This window comes from Dermacentor variabilis, chromosome 4 (genome assembly GCF_050947875.1).
Source record: "Dermacentor variabilis isolate Ectoservices chromosome 4, ASM5094787v1, whole genome shotgun sequence".
NCBI classification, from domain to species: domain Eukaryota; kingdom Metazoa; phylum Arthropoda; class Arachnida; order Ixodida; family Ixodidae; genus Dermacentor; species Dermacentor variabilis.
In genome coordinates, this window is record NC_134571.1 from 55,999,919 (window position 1) to 56,020,032 (window position 20,114).

Sequence of the window (20,114 nt, forward strand, 5' to 3'; positions counted from 1 at the left end):
AGAGAAGCATGTGTCTGAATTATAGATATAGAGGAATTGCTCTAAAAGGAAACAGTCTGTGTGCCAAGCTGGACACATGCTCTAAATCTGCCACAGGAAATGGATAAATAAATAAATAAATAAATAAATAAAGCTCCACCCGAGGGTACCCAAACTAATGCATGCAATACAGAAGGATAAATTAGTGCTAACAGCAAAGTGCGATGAAGTATAGTGAATAAATGTTTCCACAGTGGGTCATCAGTGTTTTCACATTCTGTAAAGGAGCTGTAACGCAGCACATAAGTCAGTAGATGGCCATAAACTTGAATCACGAAAGGCTAATGCCCTGTCAAGATTTGAAAAAATAAAAAAATAAAAGGAGAGAAGTGTGGGTTGAATATGAGAGATTACAGCAAAAGCACATGCATGTGTCCCTCATTCCTAAAGCTGAATGACTGCAAACAGCAGTTATGAGCCTCAAGCTCTTTGATACACGCAGAGACTCCCATGGGATCGTGTGAAGAACTGGAGAGCTTTCAGTTAACTATACTGCCATTTGAAAAACTCCTGAGAACTCCTTGACTAAGAGAGATTCATTTACAGAAAGGCAGAGAGGAACTCCTGGACAAAGCTACAAACTTCTCTACAATGAAAAAACATGCAGCTTGCATGCAGCAGTAAATGCGTGTGACGATGCATTTTTTTTTTTGTGCTTGTGGATTTGCTTCACAAACCAGCAAATCTGGCAGACTGAATGCACACCAAGGCAAACACTGGTGGAACAAAAGTAAGGCCACACCACAGTGCATTGGCATGAACATTGCAGGTGCTTGCCTTTGAGCAACTCGAAGCGTGGTGCGCAAGATGAGCCTGGTGAAAAACTGTCAACATTTGTTGTCATCCAAAAAAGGTCTTATCTGTTTACATGTGCAATGTTGTCGTGGCATAGTGGTTAGAATGCAGGGCTTGAAATTGCAATGTTGTTGGTTCAATTCCAGGTATACGTACTTGAAGATACTTTTCTTAGGAGAGCCTAGGAGCCTGAACCAAAGCATGAACAATGAAGAAAAAAAAACACACAATCGGCCTGTTCCTCAACTCACAACTACTGTTTGCAGTAAATGTACCAGGATTTCATGTGTCTCGACCAGTCTAAATAAAATAGGGCTAGATCAGCCTTCTTACCAACTTTGGTGGCATACTGGACTCCAAAAGCAGCAGCCAGTCCTAGTGGCAAGGCTGCAAGATGAAACACATGGAGAGTAAGCCAACACACACATGCCTGCAGATGTGAATACACACACACACGAAACTGCATACAAGAGACACTGACACAAGCCTCGGCTTTTTCCCCCTTAAGCGCAACATGTTGATAGGAACATATACAGGTGATGTCCCATAGTAAAGAGGTTGTTACAGTTCACAAGCCAAAACAACATTACGAACATGTGCCTTGTAAGCAAAAGCAACAGTCTACTTGTCCTACCAAGGGCTGCAAAATGAAGCTAGTTATGGAGCTTATCACTTCGCGGCCCCCTACTGTAGTATATAATTATTATTCATGCTCCGCAATGTAATCACTGTAATAAAGAAACTTTAGGTGAATTATTGAAATACTAACAGAAAGTAAAATTATATTTAAAAAGAAAGCAGCAGCTGGCACCCTCATCTTCCAAGGAACAGTCAATGCAGAAAACAGATTTTAGCTGAAGTTTTTAAGATATTTTGTTTACTTCTTTGGCACTAAAGTGGACTGTGAGATGTACTGTTTAATGCAAAATTTTGGAAATCATGGGAGTGGTGGCTAAGTGCACTTTTGTACTCTCTAAAAATAACGTAATGCACTAACATATGTACTGCGCACAGACATCATTTTTTACCTGCCAGTGTGCTTGTTTGCGCAGTTTAATAGGCACAAATGACGGCTTATCACATACAAGTATGGGTACTTGAGGATAAGGCAGTAACTTGTGATGCTAATTCCCAATATCAAGTGTCCATATGCATGCTCTGAAGATAGAAAAGGCCGATGAGGCAGAAGAATGACAATGTAATGTCAACAGTAATGTGCTTAGCATTGAAACAATATAGCGACACAAAGTACTGCCACTGTCGAAATGCCCTATGCATAATGTGTGTATTGCAATGGGACTTTTCTCTCAGACTTCCCTATAAACACTCTATGCCATCTAGTAGTGCCGCCGCAAAGCCTGCACATGGTCTTTGAAATGCATGATGCACCGGTACAGGTTCCGAGAAGTGCATTATGCAGCCACCAGGCTCCTCTCTTGCACTTCTTTTTAGACATGCCGCGCCATCTAGCATCGCTACTGAGAAGTCCATGAATGGCCTCTGAGATGAGATACATAGCGCGCCGGTGTGTGCAAACAATGAGAATTGTTCCCTCTCTGGCCGCACATTCAGTGGCACATGCAAGAGGTTGAAGTGCGGCACATGCCCAGTGCATTTGTGGCGCAGCCTGCTAAAGCGCGGGGCTGCTGTCCTCGGGAAAACCGTGTGAGGTGGGTTCGATTCTGCCCAGCACAGGAGAAATTTGAAACATCTTCTAATGGTACATTAGGCGGGTTGAAATCGCCCATCACAAAATCAATTACTCTAATTGCAGCCAGGCTCCTCTTCCCACTGCACTGCCTATTGGCGCCGCTGTAAAGTCGAAACTCAGTGCAGGTTAGATTCCGATGAGCACCGGAGAAATTAAAAGGATCCTTTTCTGTTATTATAGAGTGGCACATTCCCAGTGGCAATTGCCTAGTTACCAAAGTTGGCATCAAGCACATTCATTGAAGAGCAGCACACACCTACTGGCACATACAGAGAGACCCAAGTTGGTATCATAGAGTTTCACTGAAGAGCAGCAGACTTGATGTCAGCATGAGAGATTCACTGAAAAACAGTAGATACCCAGTTCCCCATCCCCAGTCACCCATTTTGGCGTCAGAGAGGTTCGCTGAAGAGCGGAACATGGGTGCACAGCGCCACATACCTAGTGACTCAAGTTGGTTTGACAGTTGGTTCCAAACTGTTCCCTCAGCACAGCAGCCCCATGCACTAGCTATTTGAGCGTGGACTACCAGTAACCCAGGTTGGTGGGAAAACGGTCAGAGATATAGATAGATAGATAGACAGCCAGCCCCTGGAAAGTGTGAAGTACCCAAACAATGCTAATCGCATTAAAATTGTGATGCAGAAGCATGTATCTAGCATTACTTGATAGCATTAAATGATGTGTGCACAGTGGTTGCCACAGCAGCACCTTGCTCTCTCACCACCTTCCTTGTGAGCATATGGTTGAACTGCACGAATGTGCACGTTAACAGATAAAGCTCACATGTATGCAGTGTACAGGTCTCCTACACAGGCAGATCACCATCATAAAGTGCAGCAATGCACATTGGCCACAGCTGCAGTATTTTCTGGACTTTTATCTCAACAGTACAATACCTAGATTATGATAGCACACCACAGAATCATTAAGGATATGATTATGTTGCAAGGCTGTGAATTGATAACCCACACAGAATTATTTGTTCCTGCAGTTATTTCCTTATCACCTAGTTTATCATATATGATATGCATAGAATAGCTTCTTGTAGAATAACAGACTCAAAAAGAAAGAAAATCTTACATATTCAGCCAGAATTTATGTCTGCTCCAGCAATAAAAATAACAACTTTAGCACTGTAAAAAAATTTGGGGTTATTTTTCCATTAAAAAATGTATGTTGGCAGCTCAGCTCCTCATGCAGTGTGCAGAACATTAGGAAATAAACAGGTTGTTTTCATAATTTATGCACTCGAAATCAGTGCACAAATATCAGGACATTTATTTACTCCTTATTGGCTAACTGCAATTTTGATCAATAAATATGAGTGGTACTCCGAGGCAAGCATTAACTACTCTTACAATTATGAAGGTATTTTGTGGAGGACAGTAGATATTTGTTTCCTTGCAAAAGAATAAATTGGGAGTCCAAGTTTAATGTTTGTACAGCCTATACTCTTCCTTAGCACCACTATTTATGTACAATAGGTCAGAAAATGAACACAACAGCAGTGTTTACAATGCAGATAGTGTCAGGCCTTCCATGTTCCAAGAGCTAACAGCAGCAGCAGCAACAAAGAACTCTCACAAAAGTAGGAAGAATGTTTCTTTATCAGCTTGCAACAAGCTCCTAAAGACTATGCAAAGCAAGAATTAACATAAAACTAAACTCTATAATTGATCTGGCCTAGATATTGAAATATCAGTTAGTTGGTCAAGGATGACATCACCAAATATTAATGAAACTTATACTTGCTGGAGCTGTGAGGAATACACACCACTTCTCAAAGCAATGTGTGAAGTTTTTTAAATAGTTCTAATGTTTTCTGCAATTCAAATGCATTTTAGCATGGTCACAAAATATATACCCACAACTACATCATGGATAATATATGACAGACATCAATTTCGGCTCATTAAATTGTAATCAAGCACTTATTTATATAAGTGAGGTTGGTTTGGGTATATATGGCCTAAACAAAAAAGGTTTGTGTAATATTTTCCCAACAAAATAATAATTCATGCAGTAAGGGCTTAACTTTTGATACATTCAGCAGTTGACATTGAAAAACTCACCGCGGTACTTGAAGCTTTCACTGCTGCATTCTTGAAAGGCCCTTACTTCTTCCGGCGTTAAAGCATGGCCCTTAAATAAAAGAACAGATATGCTGTATGATTATGCTCAAATTATACAGGAGCATCCATCAAGTCGTTTTGGTTGATTGACCGATTGACAGGGCTTAACAGCCCGAAGCAGCATAGAGAACATGAGAGATGCCAAGGTAGGAGGCTCTATATTCAGTTTCACCATGGGGAATTTTTTATTATGCATACAAATATAGGCACAGGAAGGCTTCTGTTCTTCAGCCTCACCAGAGTGTAGCTGTTGCAGACAGGAATTGGAACGCATTACCTCATGTGCAGTAGGAGAATGCAACAGCCAGTGAGCCATAGCAGCAAGTCAAATGAAGTTAGATTCATTGTGCTATCAGGTGGCCATGTAAAGATTATGCAGCCTCTTTGTTAGCATGGGTCAAAATGCCATTGCATTTAAAGGTCTTCGCGTAATACGAATTGATGGGTGCATACAATGGACACAGTGTACATGAAAAAAAGAACACAGTTGTCCTAAGAGAACTTGCAAGACATTAGAGAAGATTTATTTTATTTATTTATTGAGTACTTGCATCGCCTTAGAAGGCATTACAGCAGGGGGGTACATACATATCTACATCAGTTGACACTCATTTCAACACACAAAGCGCGGTAAAATGTTTCATTACATTGTATACCAACAATATTTGACGGGAGAGCATTCCACTCCTTCGTGGTCCTGTAAAAAAATTCATAACGCAAGGTGTCACCCTTAAAAGGAAATTCATGGCGTTTCAAGGCATGGTCTTTTCTACGGGAAATGTACAATGGTAATTTAATATATTCGTTCCTGTCAATGCCTATTTTAGAATAGTAAACACTGTGAAAAAATTTGAGTCTGAGGCACTTTCTTCTATCCTTTAGATCTTGCCAATGAAGTCTGCGCTTGTCTTCGGTAATACTGAGGTTTTTGTCGTAATTACCAAGAACGAATCGAACCTCCCTATTCTGAATTTTTTCAAGTAAATCGACTAACTGACACGTATAAGGATCCCAGCAGATACAAGCGTGCTCAAGTACTGAACGTACGTGAGTAAAATACAGCTGTTCTTTCAATTTACTAGGTAATTGGCCAAAATTTCGACGGAGGAAGCCCAACTTTCGTGCCACCTTCTTTCTTACCTCCTGTACATGCCTGTTCCACCTTAAATCCGAGGTAAACCAAACTCCCAAGTATTTACATTCCGTAACCCTGCTTAGAGTAACGCTATTTAATTTGTACTCGTGTGTCTTCTATGAATGTTTCCTTGTAAAGGTGATGTTTAAGCATTTTGAAACGTTAAGTGACATTTCCCATTTCGCACACCAAGTTGAAAGTTTGTTTAAATCACTCTGAAGTGCATAAAAATCGGAATCATTATCAATAACCCTATATACTACGCAGTCGTCTGCAAACATCCTGAAAGATGGCGTAATACCACTAGTGATATCATTTATATATAATAAAAATAAGAGGGGCCCCAATACAGAGCCTTGGGGTACTCCAGAGGTCACTGCAGCAAGATCAGAGGAGATGCCATTGAGAACCACAGACTGTTGTCTATGTGAAAGATATTCAGATATCCATGCAATTACCTTTTTGTGCAACTTGTAGGCGTGTAATTTGCTAATAAGTAGGTCGTGAGCCACAACGTCAAATGCTTTACGAAAATCTAGAAAGATGCAATCAATTACCTGCCTTTTGTCTATTGCTTGAGCCAAATCATGAGTGAATTCTACAAGCTGTGTAGTACAAGAAAAGCCTGCCGAAATCCATGTTGGTTTGCATTTAATAGATTATTTTTAACTAGATGTGACATAATACAACTATATATAACGTGTTCCATTATTTTACGTGTAATACTAGTCAAAGACAAAGATAACTTCACTTTTCTGAATGCCCAGTCTAGAGCACAGAGCGGTGTGCTGAACAGTGTGTGCCATGTACCAAATAGGCCTGCCATGATGGCTGCACGGCTATTGGCTGCACAAGGTCATGGGGTCGATCTCGGCCATAGCGGCCTCATTCTGATGGGCCCGTGTATCATGTTTTGGGTTCACGTTAAACTCCAGATAGTCAAAACTATCTTGGAGCTCTTCATCACAGTGTCCCTCATAGCCTACTATGCATATTTAGTATGTTGAACCCCACAATTTATAATTACATTTTCATGTGTCCTGTGTCCTGGCTTGAGACCATTTGTTCTGAACATGTTCTGCCAAATGAGCTCACTGCTGCTGCTTCTTGCTCTGCTACCGAGTTATCATGGTATCGTTTTATCAACCACTTTACCCTATGCCAGGCAAGCCTGAGCAGCTGCCAAGCTGGCGCCTGGACTGCTTTACCACATCACATGACTTGTCGCTAATTAAATTAGCCAGCTTCCCTGCACAGGGAACAATGAGACAGTGGTGGCCTGTAAATCAGGAAGCAATTGCTCAAAAGCAAACTGTCAACCCAGCAATACCTGACAGATGGCACCAGTGTACACTACAGTACACCATTCAACTACTTTAGACAAGTATGTAACACAGTTGTGTGCCCACAACAGTGTAAGTTTTACGTTTAGTTATTTTTACATATATAAGAGATGCATAAATTTGCAGCATTTAGACAGTTTCTCAACCTTTGTATAACACCCTTTATCATTCTGAGTGCTGCCTTTTCCATTTTAAGAGAGATAAAACTTTATTGTGTCCTTGGTGAGGTCCAGGGGTGGCGGGGGTTGGGAGACTAACCACCAGTCCCCCCATTCCTCAGCTGGCGGCCAGTCCTTGCTTTGTGGTGGCGTCTTTGGTCATTCAGACGGCCCAGTGCTGCTCTTCTGGGTCCAAGCTGAGCAGCAAAGTCTCCCACTTCTTGGCCGTAGTTATGATGCATGTAGTGTTAGTGCGGTGGGTGTTGGTGGGTAAGGCTTTGGGGCATGCCCAGATAATGTGATCGAGGTCAGCGTGCGCTTCGCACACTTTGCAAAGTGGGGAGTAGGCATCGAGGTAAATGCATTGGGAAAGTTCGCATCTGGAGTATTCACCAAGTGGTGGATCAAGATTTATTTAGTGTTTTGTGTGCTGGGGGTGTAGCGTAAACATTCTCTGCAGTAGTGGAGGAAAATTTCTCTGAATGTGACCATTCGGTCTCGTGCATGACTGCGATGCAGAACAGAAGGCTCGTCAGGATCGGAAGACGCGGGAGAAGGATGATGCGCCCTGTGTGCGAGAGCTTGGGCAGCAGCTTGGGCGGCATCATGGACAGCTTCATTTCCAGCTAGACCCGAGTGACCAGGGGCCCAGATGATCTGGATGGGGCGTTGCCTTGAAGGAGGAGTTCCAGAGAGTACCTTCTGTGCTTGGGGTGCTATCAGTCCTCTTATGTAGTTGCGAATGGCCTTTACGGAATCGCTGATGATGCAGTGTGCATTGCTAGAGGCGCAGGCCAAAGCGATGGCCATTTCTTCTCCTTCTTCGGGTTGAGTGGTAAGTATCGATGTGGTCACGGCGAGGCAGTACTGCAAGCCTACAACTACGGCGACTGCCATGATGTTCTGGTTGGGGTATTCTGCTGTGTCCACGTAGGCTAAGTCTGCGGCTTGGTCATAGTAGCGCTTCTGTAGTCGTCCAGCTCTATTTGCACGTCACTCCCGATTGGGTTCAGGACGGATATTGCGAGGTATTAAAAAAATTAAATAATGGGGTTTTACGTGCCAAACCACTTTCTGATTATGAGGCACGCTGTAGTGGAGGACTCCGGAAATTTCGACCACCTGGGGTTCTTTAACGTGCGCCTAAATATAAGCACCACACGTGTTTTCACATTTCGCTGCCATCGAAATGTGGCCGCCGTGGCCGGGATTCGATCCCGCGACCTCGTGCTCAGCAGCCCAACACCATAGCCACTGAGCAACCACGGCGGGTATTGCGAGGTATGGGTGGGATAACTAGCTGAGCATGTATGCTTGGAGGGACGGGTACTTTTGGTCTGAATTGGGTGGTGTAGGTTATGCCTAGGGTGCCTAGAATGTGTCTACCCATGGTTGAATTGGCGAGTAATTTGTATTGGCTAATACTCTGAGCTTCAATAAGCTCGTCTGTGGTGTTGCGAATGCCTAGGGTGTCCAGTCTCTTGTTAGAGGTGGAAATGGGAAGATGTAGGGCTTGTTTATAGGCCCTCTTGTCAATTCGAAGAATGTAACACATTTGAAACCATCAACAACAGCTTGCACAACAGCTGAGACAACTGTGCCACTTTTGCGATTTTCCTAAACAGCTTAGCTGCATAGGTAATGCATAAAAAACATTTTTCCTCATTGCTAGCATGACGACTATCACAAAAACAAAGGATTGCAACTGCCATCATACTGTCTCCACAAGTAAAATAGCAGTCAGTACAACACTATGGCCTAAACAATGAAACATTCTTTTCCTTAGACTGCTTCCTAACTTTACGCGAGGCCTCCCTACAGCGAAGGACCAATGGAGGAAGCAAGCGTACTCTGAAAGTTACCTTCGCACGTCCTCACGTAAGGAATGGTTGCCGCATGCCTGGGTTCGAGAGAATCTTTTAAAAGCTTTATGCGAACACCATTATTCAATAAAAAGATGTATCATTGCATAATTTTTAAATTGAAGTGCTAATATAGAGACGCATGCATGCTTTCTTCTAGTTTCGTTTACTAAACGTAAAAGAGTACCACATTATAGCACAAAACTTGATGTGCTACAGCAACGCTGGCACGCTGGCGTCGTGCAATGCCTAACAACGCCTGGGAACGTCTCTCATGCTGTAGTTGCAACAGAGACGAACGTGCCTGGCAAGACATGCCATGCTCGCGCTTCTCCGCAGGTGGACGACAGCACAAGCAAACGTCGCGTGGCTAAGCAGTGAGGTGAAGTGCTCGTTCAGGGCCAGGAGCAGTGTAAGGATGCATGAAGGTAGCTTTGGCGCTACCTTACGCTGAGGAAGCATCAAGGAAACCTTCGCTGAGGGCCCCTCAGTAAGGAAGCTTTCAAAGTGACACAAGGTGGCCTCACTGCAATGAAGGCTTCCTTACTGAGGTAAGGGAAGATTTCATTGTTTCGCTCTATGTGCACACTTGTGTACTTGTATGCTTGAAATTAAAGTTTGCTGTCTTGCACTGAAATTTTGACATCTCTGTTATTTTCAAGCCTAAGTCAGTATGTATTCACAGAACGTACATTTTTCACAATGTAAGGAGTGGTGCCTGGAACGAGTTTGGTGCAAAGAGTACAGTTTGCGGTGGCGTTAACACAGCATTTCAATGGTCATGAGAACAGCCTAGATTATGGCCACTGCCATGTGCCAGGGACACCAGCACACACATTTTGCATCTGCCCAGTATAAATGCAGGAGCGGCCACAGCTTTGACTGCAGAAGTGACTCACTTGAGCCTCTAGTCTGGCAACCATCAAAGCCAGGGCGTTTACAGAGGACTTTTATTTTCAGTCCTTAGCCAAATCAAAGATACGCTACACTAAGAGTATGAGCCATGATTCAATATTTCACTACAGAGAACTGGACTCAACATTTTAAGCATGCTCCCGTGTTATGACCAGAATTTATTGCATCGGTATTCTTGTCATCAGCACTCTTCATCCCTGCTTCATTCCCCTTCCCCAGTGCAGAGTAGCTGGTAAGAGAGCACAGGCTCATGATGAACTCTCTGCATTTGTATATATAAATTTATAGATATTGTCAAAGAGACATGGCGAGCAGGGTGCAAGAGGTGGAGGAAGAGGAAGTGGATTAAAAGGGGAGACACTCAGAAGGATGCCGACTGCCTCTTCCATTACAATGGTGTAGCCAATGAGCCTAAAAATTCCAGGCATCCTGGCCTCGAATTACATTCCCTGGAGTGATGATATCCTCCTGAATCCCGCTGCTGTGATCAGTGCCTTGTGTACTGCCGGTGGGTACCCGTCCTTGACCATATCATCCACAGCTCCCGGTGCCTCGGGCCTATGGGAGGCCCTTGCCAAGGTGGTCTCAGCTGCTTGTATACCAGGACTTTTTTCGGGGTTTGCACGTGATATCTCGGCACTGTTGCAACAGCCACGTACCATCGCCGACTCTACCCCTCTGTTGTCACGCATTGTCTACTACCAGCGTCAAATGAAGATGCACCTCCCAAGATTGACGGCTTCCAAGATGACCCTGAATTATGGGTAAGGATTGCTGACCACTTGGCAACCTTCACACTTGCCTAAAGAGTGTCAAAAGGTCTGTTGTGGAGTAGCAACTTTGTGATGCTGCTAAGACGTGGAACAGTTGCAATGGGTACACATAGCAGTCATGGGAAGAATGGAGCGCGGCTTTTCTTGTTACTTTCAGACAGCTATCCTCCACTTATGGTGAGCGTTTTATGCAAATGTAATTTTTTTGCCAAGTGCACAGTGAGGATGTTGCTGCCTACATCTTTGAGAAGTTGAAGCTTCTCTAGAGATGTAACATGACCTGGAGTGTTCTGGCTGCTCGACACTATGTCTTAGATGACATGCTTGACTCTTCAGTCTCTGCCATTTTGTCAGCTCAGTCTCCTGAAGCGACTCCGCACGATTTTCTCTGCAAAGCAACCCAGCTTCAGAAAACCACAAGCAGCCATGAAGAACAACATACACGCCGCCAAGGACTCAGCAAGTTCACCTGCGACTGCCTTTGTCAGACTGGTGTTGACATACTTGTGCAACCATAAACCTGCATCCACTACCAGATGCCTCAACTTTGGCTGCTTGGAGTCCATGTGGAAGGCATCGGCCATCTGTCCACGCTCCTTGATATTGGCATTGAACTAATGACCCTCCTCCAGTGTCATGCTCCACCAACTGGGCATCCATGGCTTTCATGACAATATATATATGTCACGATGAGTTAAAGGTACAAAATTAAGGAAGGGAGACTAAATGATAGAGGAGAAGGAGGAATAGAGAGAATTGTAACAAACCCCTCAACAAGGCAACTCAACATAAAATGGGTCACAGATGGCAAAAGAATAATAATGTGAATGCCATCCATAGGCTCCATTGGCTCTGAACTGTTGTATGCTGCCAACAACACCCTCCTGTAGAGCAGCAGCAGATACAGGGTTATCCAGGCCATACTGCAGTGTAGATGATGCACCTATTCATGTATTTGCCTGTGTTGTGCTGCTGCTCTCATAACCTCGCAAACGAAACTTTATGAAAGAAACACGAAGGTCATGATATGAAAATATTTTGAAAGGAACAAATGAAGACATTTGAATCAACCAATAATAAACTGCTGCAACTGCACTTTTGCCTCTGCACTTGTAAAATTAATAGGTCAAGTCCCTGAAAGAAGGGAACCCCTGAGGATTACATTGGGTGCTGGTGCCGCTGGTCCACGTAAAAGCCCATAGCGGTAACACCATGTCCTTCGTGCGAGTAGCGCTTCAAGTTATGTGCCAATAACGTAAGCATTCAATATATGGCACAGCCCCGCTGGGGTAGCTCTGCACATTTCCAAATCCAGCAAATAGCAAGCGTAAGCGTCGAGTTCAAGTTTCTCACGATTTTCAAGACAAGCACATTTTACTGAAGTTAACCAATATACCCGAGAAGGGCTGGCACCGCTGCATGACCACTAATGAGCAATTCTTTAAGGAAATCCACGGTTCAGCTGCCATTGATAGATGAAGTTCGTGGTTCGCACACTTCTTTGGCTCCTGAATGCACCAGCGTAGATTAGCAGTTTCATCCGCACCGATTAATATGTAGATGTTTGTACATTCACTCCACCGGATGACGTCCTAATAATACACCCTTAATTCAGTGCTAAAGCAGTATTCTTGATAGATGTAGGGTTTTGGAGCGACTTGGTTTACAGTAAGTTGAGGCTCCCACTTCAGCCATATCTCGGCATGCTTTGGTGAAGCATCACCAGGAGCTAGAAGCGAAAAACAACAATCTCGGTATTTGCGACAGCTGACCACGCCTACGTCTGCTGTGCTCTCTTACACAACTTCCGTGATGTAAATACGCGGGTTTTGTAAATGTATTTCTTCAACTTTACTGAGAATATAAAGGAACTAACGGATAGAGAACGTCTTTTAACCTAAACTCTTGTACAAACAGCTGGAGGGCAAAAGACGGAGTACGCGCCAAGACTGGTCAGCTGCTGCTGTCGTGAAACGGACCATTCAACACAGACGCAACAAGACAAGGAGCCGATGTGAAGGTACAGTGAAGGTCGTGAAGGGAAGCATCAAATTCGTTGGTAGGCAGTGGGTTCAGATTGACAATACTTTTGTAAGCATACAGAATTGTTCTCGCAAGGACTCGGTCAGCAGGGCAATGACCTCGCTTATGCTGCAAGTTTCTGTAAGACGCAATTTTTGTAACACTTGGTCCCCTTGAAGACAGCAACTACTTGGGACGCATTGCATAATATGAAAGCCATCGCCCCTACTCTGCTGTACCGATTTCCCGCAATCCGTGCAGGAAAATGATAGAGGCGACGTGCCCCGATAATCACCACTGTAAAACTTAACGGGCCACACATGAGCCGCTGGAAGATTTACTGCACTGGCATTTCTATCTCAAGAGGTATTGCTCAATGTCTCACTTGGAGCCGCGGCCTCCTATCCTGATCGTAGCCGCCGGCCGCTACCTCCGATGGAGGCAGCATATCGCTGGAAGTCGCCATTTTCTCTGACGATGGTGATGGAGATGGTGATGCGGCCAACACTTTTACCTGGCGATCCTCACTACCCCGCTTAAGCACTGCTCAAGTGTGTACAAGGTATTAAAATATTGCATTTAATATAACTTAGCAAGATATTATAATCACTACATAATATTTTAGATGCATATGGGCTGTGCATTTATTTTCTCGCTGTAAGTACTTTTTCTTTTTTCCCCCTCATTTTATGGCGGGATGTTTGAAAGGGCACCTCGTCTCTCCGTGGTCACTGTCATCGCATCGAAATTATGTATAATGAATTTGCTGTTGATTTACTTCCGCGCCAACATGCCTTCGTGTTCCGAAAACATTGCCGTCATGCACTAACAATAAAGGACACTTGACGAACATGCTTGGCACCAGTGGTTGACTAAGGTAATTAAGCGCATGTACTAGAGCGCTCACCCCAATCTAGCCATGTTATTCATTTTCTCTTGGCGGTGGAATAAACATAGAAAGCAGGCAGATCTGAGACACGAAGTGTTTCATAAGAACATAATTATTCAACACGAAACAAATAATTAAAACAGGATCGTGCGAAATAAATATTTTCGCGCGTCCATCGAGGAAAGTATACAAAATGGCAGTTAATTCGCAGAAAGCTGGGCCTCAATTTTGTAGCGATGCCTTTTCCGATGCTATTCCATCGCCAGGGATCAGAGCTTAGCTAGCCTTGAGTCATAGCTACGTTCCGCCCGCTTATCTAGAGTTCAGCCACTAGTGAACGGTGGATAGGCCGAGTTACGCTCGAGCCACACAGCACCGCAAACCACACCGCACGCGTGCGGTCGTGGGAAAAATCGCAAATGTCGAATACTTGTGCATTAATTTCGGTTTACACTGTGTACGTTTTACACTGTCCACAGAGTGTAAACCGAAATTTGTGCACAGCGGAAGGCATCTCTACAAAATTGCGACCTTAGTAACTCAAGATCAGTGAAACAACATCCACTGTGGTTGAAAGAAAATGCACAGCGCTTAAAATTTCAAACGCCAACAATTTCGCAATCATTTCAATGCGTTGTTTTGTTTCCAAGGTTACCATCCTGGACATTGTAATATTCCGCCATGTTGTAGAATTGGGTAATTGCGGTATTTTGAGCCAATCAGAGAGAACCACAGCAGCCTCTGATTGGCTCAAAATGCGGCCATAAAAAACGGAAAAAGGTTCACCTGCATTCGTAACAGCAGCCTAATTGAGATTCCAAAACATACAATTGGGACTAATCCATATTTAGAGGGACATTAAAGGCAAATATTAAGTTAAGCTAAAGTGGTAGACTAATGCTCAAGAACTTTTAAGGCGTCAATATTATCACGAACAAAGCTTCAGTAATAGAGAAATTTAGGTAAATACAGGACTCGATTTGCGACTCACCCGGAGATTGAAGTACTAGCCCGATGACGTAGGAACTCCTCATTATATATCTGGTACTAGTACTCAACCACTAGTAATAAAAAGAACATTGCATTGCATTATAAGACGGAATAAAATGATACTTGTCCAGTTCTATATTCGATTTTAAGAAAATCAAAAAGCTTATTGACGTTACCCTTGGCAATGACGCGGGCGGTCGAAAGGTTTCGTCTTCGCTCGACTCTGAACGGCCCGCACTTTCGCGTTTCAGTAATTTTGTTATCGCGTAGTGCTGCGCTGCTTTTGCTGGCTCGCAAAACTCGCACAAACTGTTGGTAACAGAGAATTCCACGTCCGTGTGATGTCGCGGGATGTTCGAACGGTCCACGCCTCTTGACCAAGAGCAGCTGCAGCGGCGAATCCGACGCTCTGCCTTGTCACGGTTTCTCCATGGCTGCGCGTTTGCGTATCGCAAAAAAAAAAAAAAGAAAACTAGCCCCGATTGTCGGGCGCCGTTTTACTCACCGACGGCAGTAAAGGGCGATGATGGCGCATGCAACGTCACCCCTTCCCTCTCGGAAGCGGGAAATTCGAATTGCTCTAAAGGTATGTGGGACCCTTCGGATGCAATTTTCTCTTAGACAAAATCTTTTCTTGGCACGAAACAAGCGCTGCGAGGTTTCTGGAATTGTATTTTAACATTACACATCGACCAAATATTTCCTTTCAGCGTCCCTTTAGAAACCGGCTTTCAGTTGGCTTTCTCTCGAAAGGTCCGCTGAAAATGGGGATTGAATTGGGGGGGGGGGGGCGATGAAATATCTTGATACAATAAAGGTGCGAAGCGTGAAGTACAGTATAAAAATCATAGCATTATGCTCTTTCTAAGTTTAAGGCTATATGCGCGTTGGTACATTGCGCATATCGCACCGCTTTCTCCGGATATTGTACGGTGTCGGTTTTGTGCGTGAGAATTGCTCTGCGGCAAGTCAGCTAAACGCTTGCGGCTCGGCTAATCAACTGGTTACCGAAGATGAAAACGCACGAGGCCTTTTTTTTTTTTTCGTCTGTGCATCATGTAAAGCCAAGAGGAACTTAGCGGACCATCGATGTACGTTATCCAACACGATGATGCATAATATATTGCCGCTTCGCTTCGTGCTCTCGGGTGTAATCAGTTAGCTTTCGGCCGCATCTCATGGTTGCATAATTGCACGGTATCCACAGGAACGCTTCGGCGCGTTGGTGCCGTCCAAGGTATATAAAGCCGCAAGTCCAGCGCGGGCTAGACGTCGCTCTCTACGCCTTCTTTCTTTAGACGCCACCAACACGGCCGCTCCCGATGTACGTCCCTGTTTCTCCCTCTCCCTACTTCCCCATTCCTGCCGCATTGTGCGCGCACGCTTAACTGGGACAAAGCGAGCGTTCCCGGCTCGAAAGAACAATGACCACGCCACGCGAGTCGCGCACGCGCTGGCGTGCTTAGTCGCCCTGAGCCTTTCGGGTTAGGGCCAGCGCTGGTTTGCCTTCGCTGCGAGCTTGGCCGGTCCCGTCGACCAGCTCAACCAGGCGCCTCCGCTGACGAGATCGAAACCAGCTCTCCCGTCTCTCCCTTTCGCGCTCGCCTTTTATCTGCGTGGCTGGCGCAGTGCGCTCTGAGCGCGGGCGGAGGTGTTCACTGACAGCTGCTCGCCGTGTTGCGTTGTGCAACCTTCCCGAGCGACTGCCGGATCTCTGGGCGCGCAGCAGGGAAGCACCCGGAGGATAAAAGGTTGTAGTCCGGTTCACGTGGCTTGAACAACCTCCCCCTTTTTCTCGGCGTTTCCTTTCCCATCTCTCCTCTTGCTCTGCTTCGATGCCCGTCCGCAGGAGACTGCTGCCCAGTCGCCTGTTCATTATTGCACGGCTCAGCCGTTTATCCTGACACGGGTGCAGCGGTAGGCAGAATTCAGGCCATGGCGGCATCTCTCGCGGCGGAGAGAAGCGGGGGCGGGGTGTGAGGGTTACCGCAGTGTGCTGAGGCTTAGCTCGGCGCAGCTGCTTTGCCCGTCGCAAACGGCGCGGGCTATAGCTACACTTTTGAGAAAGGCTCTGCACACGAGCGTGCTCGTCGCTCTCGTCGTTTGTCGTCAGGCACTCGTCGCTGGGCTTGCGACAATCGGCTTATGTTGAATGGTGACTGTTGGACACAATGCGTGTTTGCCTAATACTGGAAGTTAATTTCCTGGATCATATTACATCTAATTGAATTCTTCACTAATACTCCGAGGAAGTACCGCGAGCGATGTAATCTGAAATGGCGTTCATTAGAGATACAGAAAAGAAAGAAGGGTATAAAACTAAGCGTGAATGCCTCATAGAGGCAGGACGACGCTTCGATAAATGAGCCTATCTTTGTAAAATGTGCAATGGTATTTTATAGATTTTGTTTTATGTCACGCATGCGTAACAGACAGTGCACGCGTCATGTATAACAAACAGATTATGCAAAATTTATCAAACACCTTTTGAAACCTATCAAGAGGTTCGAAATGCCGCGAGAGAGTTTCCGCAACTTCCGCATCAGTCACCTTCTTCATGAACACACGGCACATGACTCAGGTAGTTTTTGTTTGGAAATGTCTTTTCGAACAGCGAGTTTCACGCTAAAGTCCCGGGCCACGTTCCTGCAGTAAAGTGCTATCGGGCACAAGCATAGCTTGCAAAGCCAACATTTATTTCGTAAACATACGGAGAGCATGTCGCTGGCACTTGATACTCTCTCTGTGGGCGTGGGTACATTGCGTATATCCGGCCTCCCTTTGTCCCAGCTAAGCGTGTGCGCACAATGCGACTGCAATGTGGGAGTAGGGAGAGGGTAAAACAGGGACGTACATCGGGGCGGCCATGTTGGTGGCGCGAGAAGAAATTAAGGGTGCATAGGAAACGACGTGTAAACCGCGCTGGGCTTGAGGCTGTGGAGAAGCAATCCTTTGGATACCGTGCAATTATGCAACCATGGGATGCGGCCGAAAGCTAAGCTTATACTCGAGGGCACGCAGCGAAACGGTGATATATTATGCACCGCTGTGTCGGATAACGTACGCCGATCGTCCGCCAAGTTCCTCTTGACTTTAGACGATGCACAGACGAAAAAAGGAAGTCTCGTTCGTTTTCATCTTCGTTAAGTCGCATTACTGCTTGCGACATCTGCGCAAGTGTCGTTTATTGTTGATCAGCACATAAAGATTGCATTGCATCCGTATTTCAATGAAAAGTCAGCCTGGCAGGCTTTGTGGACGTTAGGTTTCCTGCCGCAAAATGCCACTCACATGCCTTAAAATATACCTGTAGCGAAGTCGGTGACGTTATACTGGCGTCATCGGCTGCACTGTTCGGACGCGAAATTAAAGCTGAAGAAATCACTGCAGGAACTTCCTCGTATGGCTTGTCAAGTAATGCGTAAGCAATATTTTCAGTCGTTCATATTGCACTCATGCAACTAATGATTGTTTGAGTGGCCGCGAGCTACGCCCACAGCGGGTCCCTGTGTCAAGAATGACGCAATGCGCTGCAAGTGTTGGAATGGCATGTTGCAGTTACCTAATTGGTAGAACATAATTAGTTGGAATGAATCGTATTTGGCAAAATATAATGTAATTATGTATTTTTTCGAATTGGGGTTAAGTAACGTAATATCAGTTATGTGTCATTGTCCATATTATTATTAATTGCCCCTGAGTTATGTAATCGTAATTAGTACTGTTCTACTTAGGCAATCTCATTTACTCTTAATTCCCATTAGAATGAATCAATTTCCCGTTACTCAATAGAAAATAGATTTAAGTCTTCTAAATTACCTCTAAGTCTGATACGGCTTAATTAACATAATATCAGTCTTCATCAGGCTAAATAACTATAATTAATCTCCATTATGCTTATTTATCCTTCATTAGTCTTATGGAGTCTTATTTAGGCTTAGTTAGTTTCATCGTAATCAATTTTAATGGTCGTTTATTAACCTTAATTACCCTTAATACCTCGTCGGTGCTCACTATATATAGTCATAATCGCAAATATCACTAGTCAGACATAGTCATCATTCTCATATGTATCTGCATAGGACCTCATGTATACCTATGGAGTGTATAGTGTCACGTGTTACAGAGAAACGGACAGATTTCCGAGGGAATTAGCCCTAGAATGCTTACACATTAAAATGAAAATCTTCAAGTGTTTTAGGAGCAGCATACTTTTTGTGGGTGCCAGAAAACGAGCATGCATAATACAGAAGGCAGCTTCCGACAGAAATGAGAGTCATGATGGATTTGTAGCGCCGATTTCTACACGTGTAGATGATTCTGGGAACCCAAACTCTGGAGTCCAGTCGATTGGAAAATTTGGTGTCATGACCCCTTTCAATGCAATAATGTACATCCCCGACAAAGCCCGAAATATCCGAGACTTCCATGCTGAAGCTTTCTGAGGTGCAACCATGAAAGCGGGAGGGCTACAATATGAAAGAAAGTATTTTAGCAAACATGAAGCCATAGCATTCTACCTTTATGTTCTAATCTTCCTGCCTTCGTTCGAAGAAACTTCAGCTTGAACATCTACCAACAAGCTCGAAACTTCATCTTTGTGCGATGCATTCGTGTTGCAAAAGAAGAGACCGTGGCCGAAGATTTCTGTCTACATTAGAGCTTTTCTCTGAACGAAATACGATGGAAAGGGAAGTTTAGCATTCGTACTATAGTGTAGGAAAAGTGCAAATTTGCACGACGATATCGCAGGCTGTTTCCACTTAGAGAGCAGCTTTCAGTGAATGTTTTCTGCGGAATAACTGAAGAAAATTAATACGCAGGAAACAGTGAAAGAAATCTGCTCGCTAGACTGATTTCATGCCGACATTACGCCGCGTGGCAGCTCATATACGAAAAAGAACTATAAAGAAAATTATCTTCGTGCTTCAGTGCAACTTAAATAACTGAAGAGCCAGTAACTCGCCGAAGTGTTAGCAACTGGTTTTCCCTTGTTTAGCTTCATTTCAGAGTGTTCTTCCATGGCTGAATGCATTGTGCTTAGTTTGCTCGTGCAAAATCATGCAATGAACGTGCTCCTTTTGGTGACACGAAACTTCTCGAAAACGAAGGTAAATACGTGACAAAAAAAATCGCTCGAGCTGAAAGCAGGCGCCAGCACTCCATCTTGCTACGAGATCGCGTGGATCAATCAAATCAAACGGACTTAGGGTTTCGGTATGTGGTGGATCGGGAGCTCTTCGTTACAAAGTAAATGACCAAACACTATAGTGAAAACACAAGAAGAGCATTTACTGCTCATTTGACGGAATACCCGCTAGCGGCAGCACATGCAATGAATGCCCCA

General features: G+C 44.5%; 1 protein-coding gene across 1 annotated transcript in view; it reads right to left on the reverse strand.

Moving 5' to 3' along the window:
* The window catches only part of asrij (OCIA domain-containing protein asrij), a 39,797-nt gene extending 26,392 nt beyond the window's left edge, over positions 1-13,405 (reverse strand). The window contains exons 1-3 of the mRNA XM_075689157.1: positions 13,274-13,405; positions 4,621-4,690; positions 1,168-1,221 (exon numbers count right to left, since the gene is read on the reverse strand). Coding sequence (XP_075545272.1) covers positions 1,168-1,221; positions 4,621-4,690; positions 13,274-13,354 — 205 coding nt within the window. The 5' untranslated portion in view covers positions 13,355-13,405. The remainder of the gene's footprint in view (positions 1-1,167; positions 1,222-4,620; positions 4,691-13,273) is intronic.
* Positions 13,406-20,114: the final 6,709 nt, after the last annotated feature.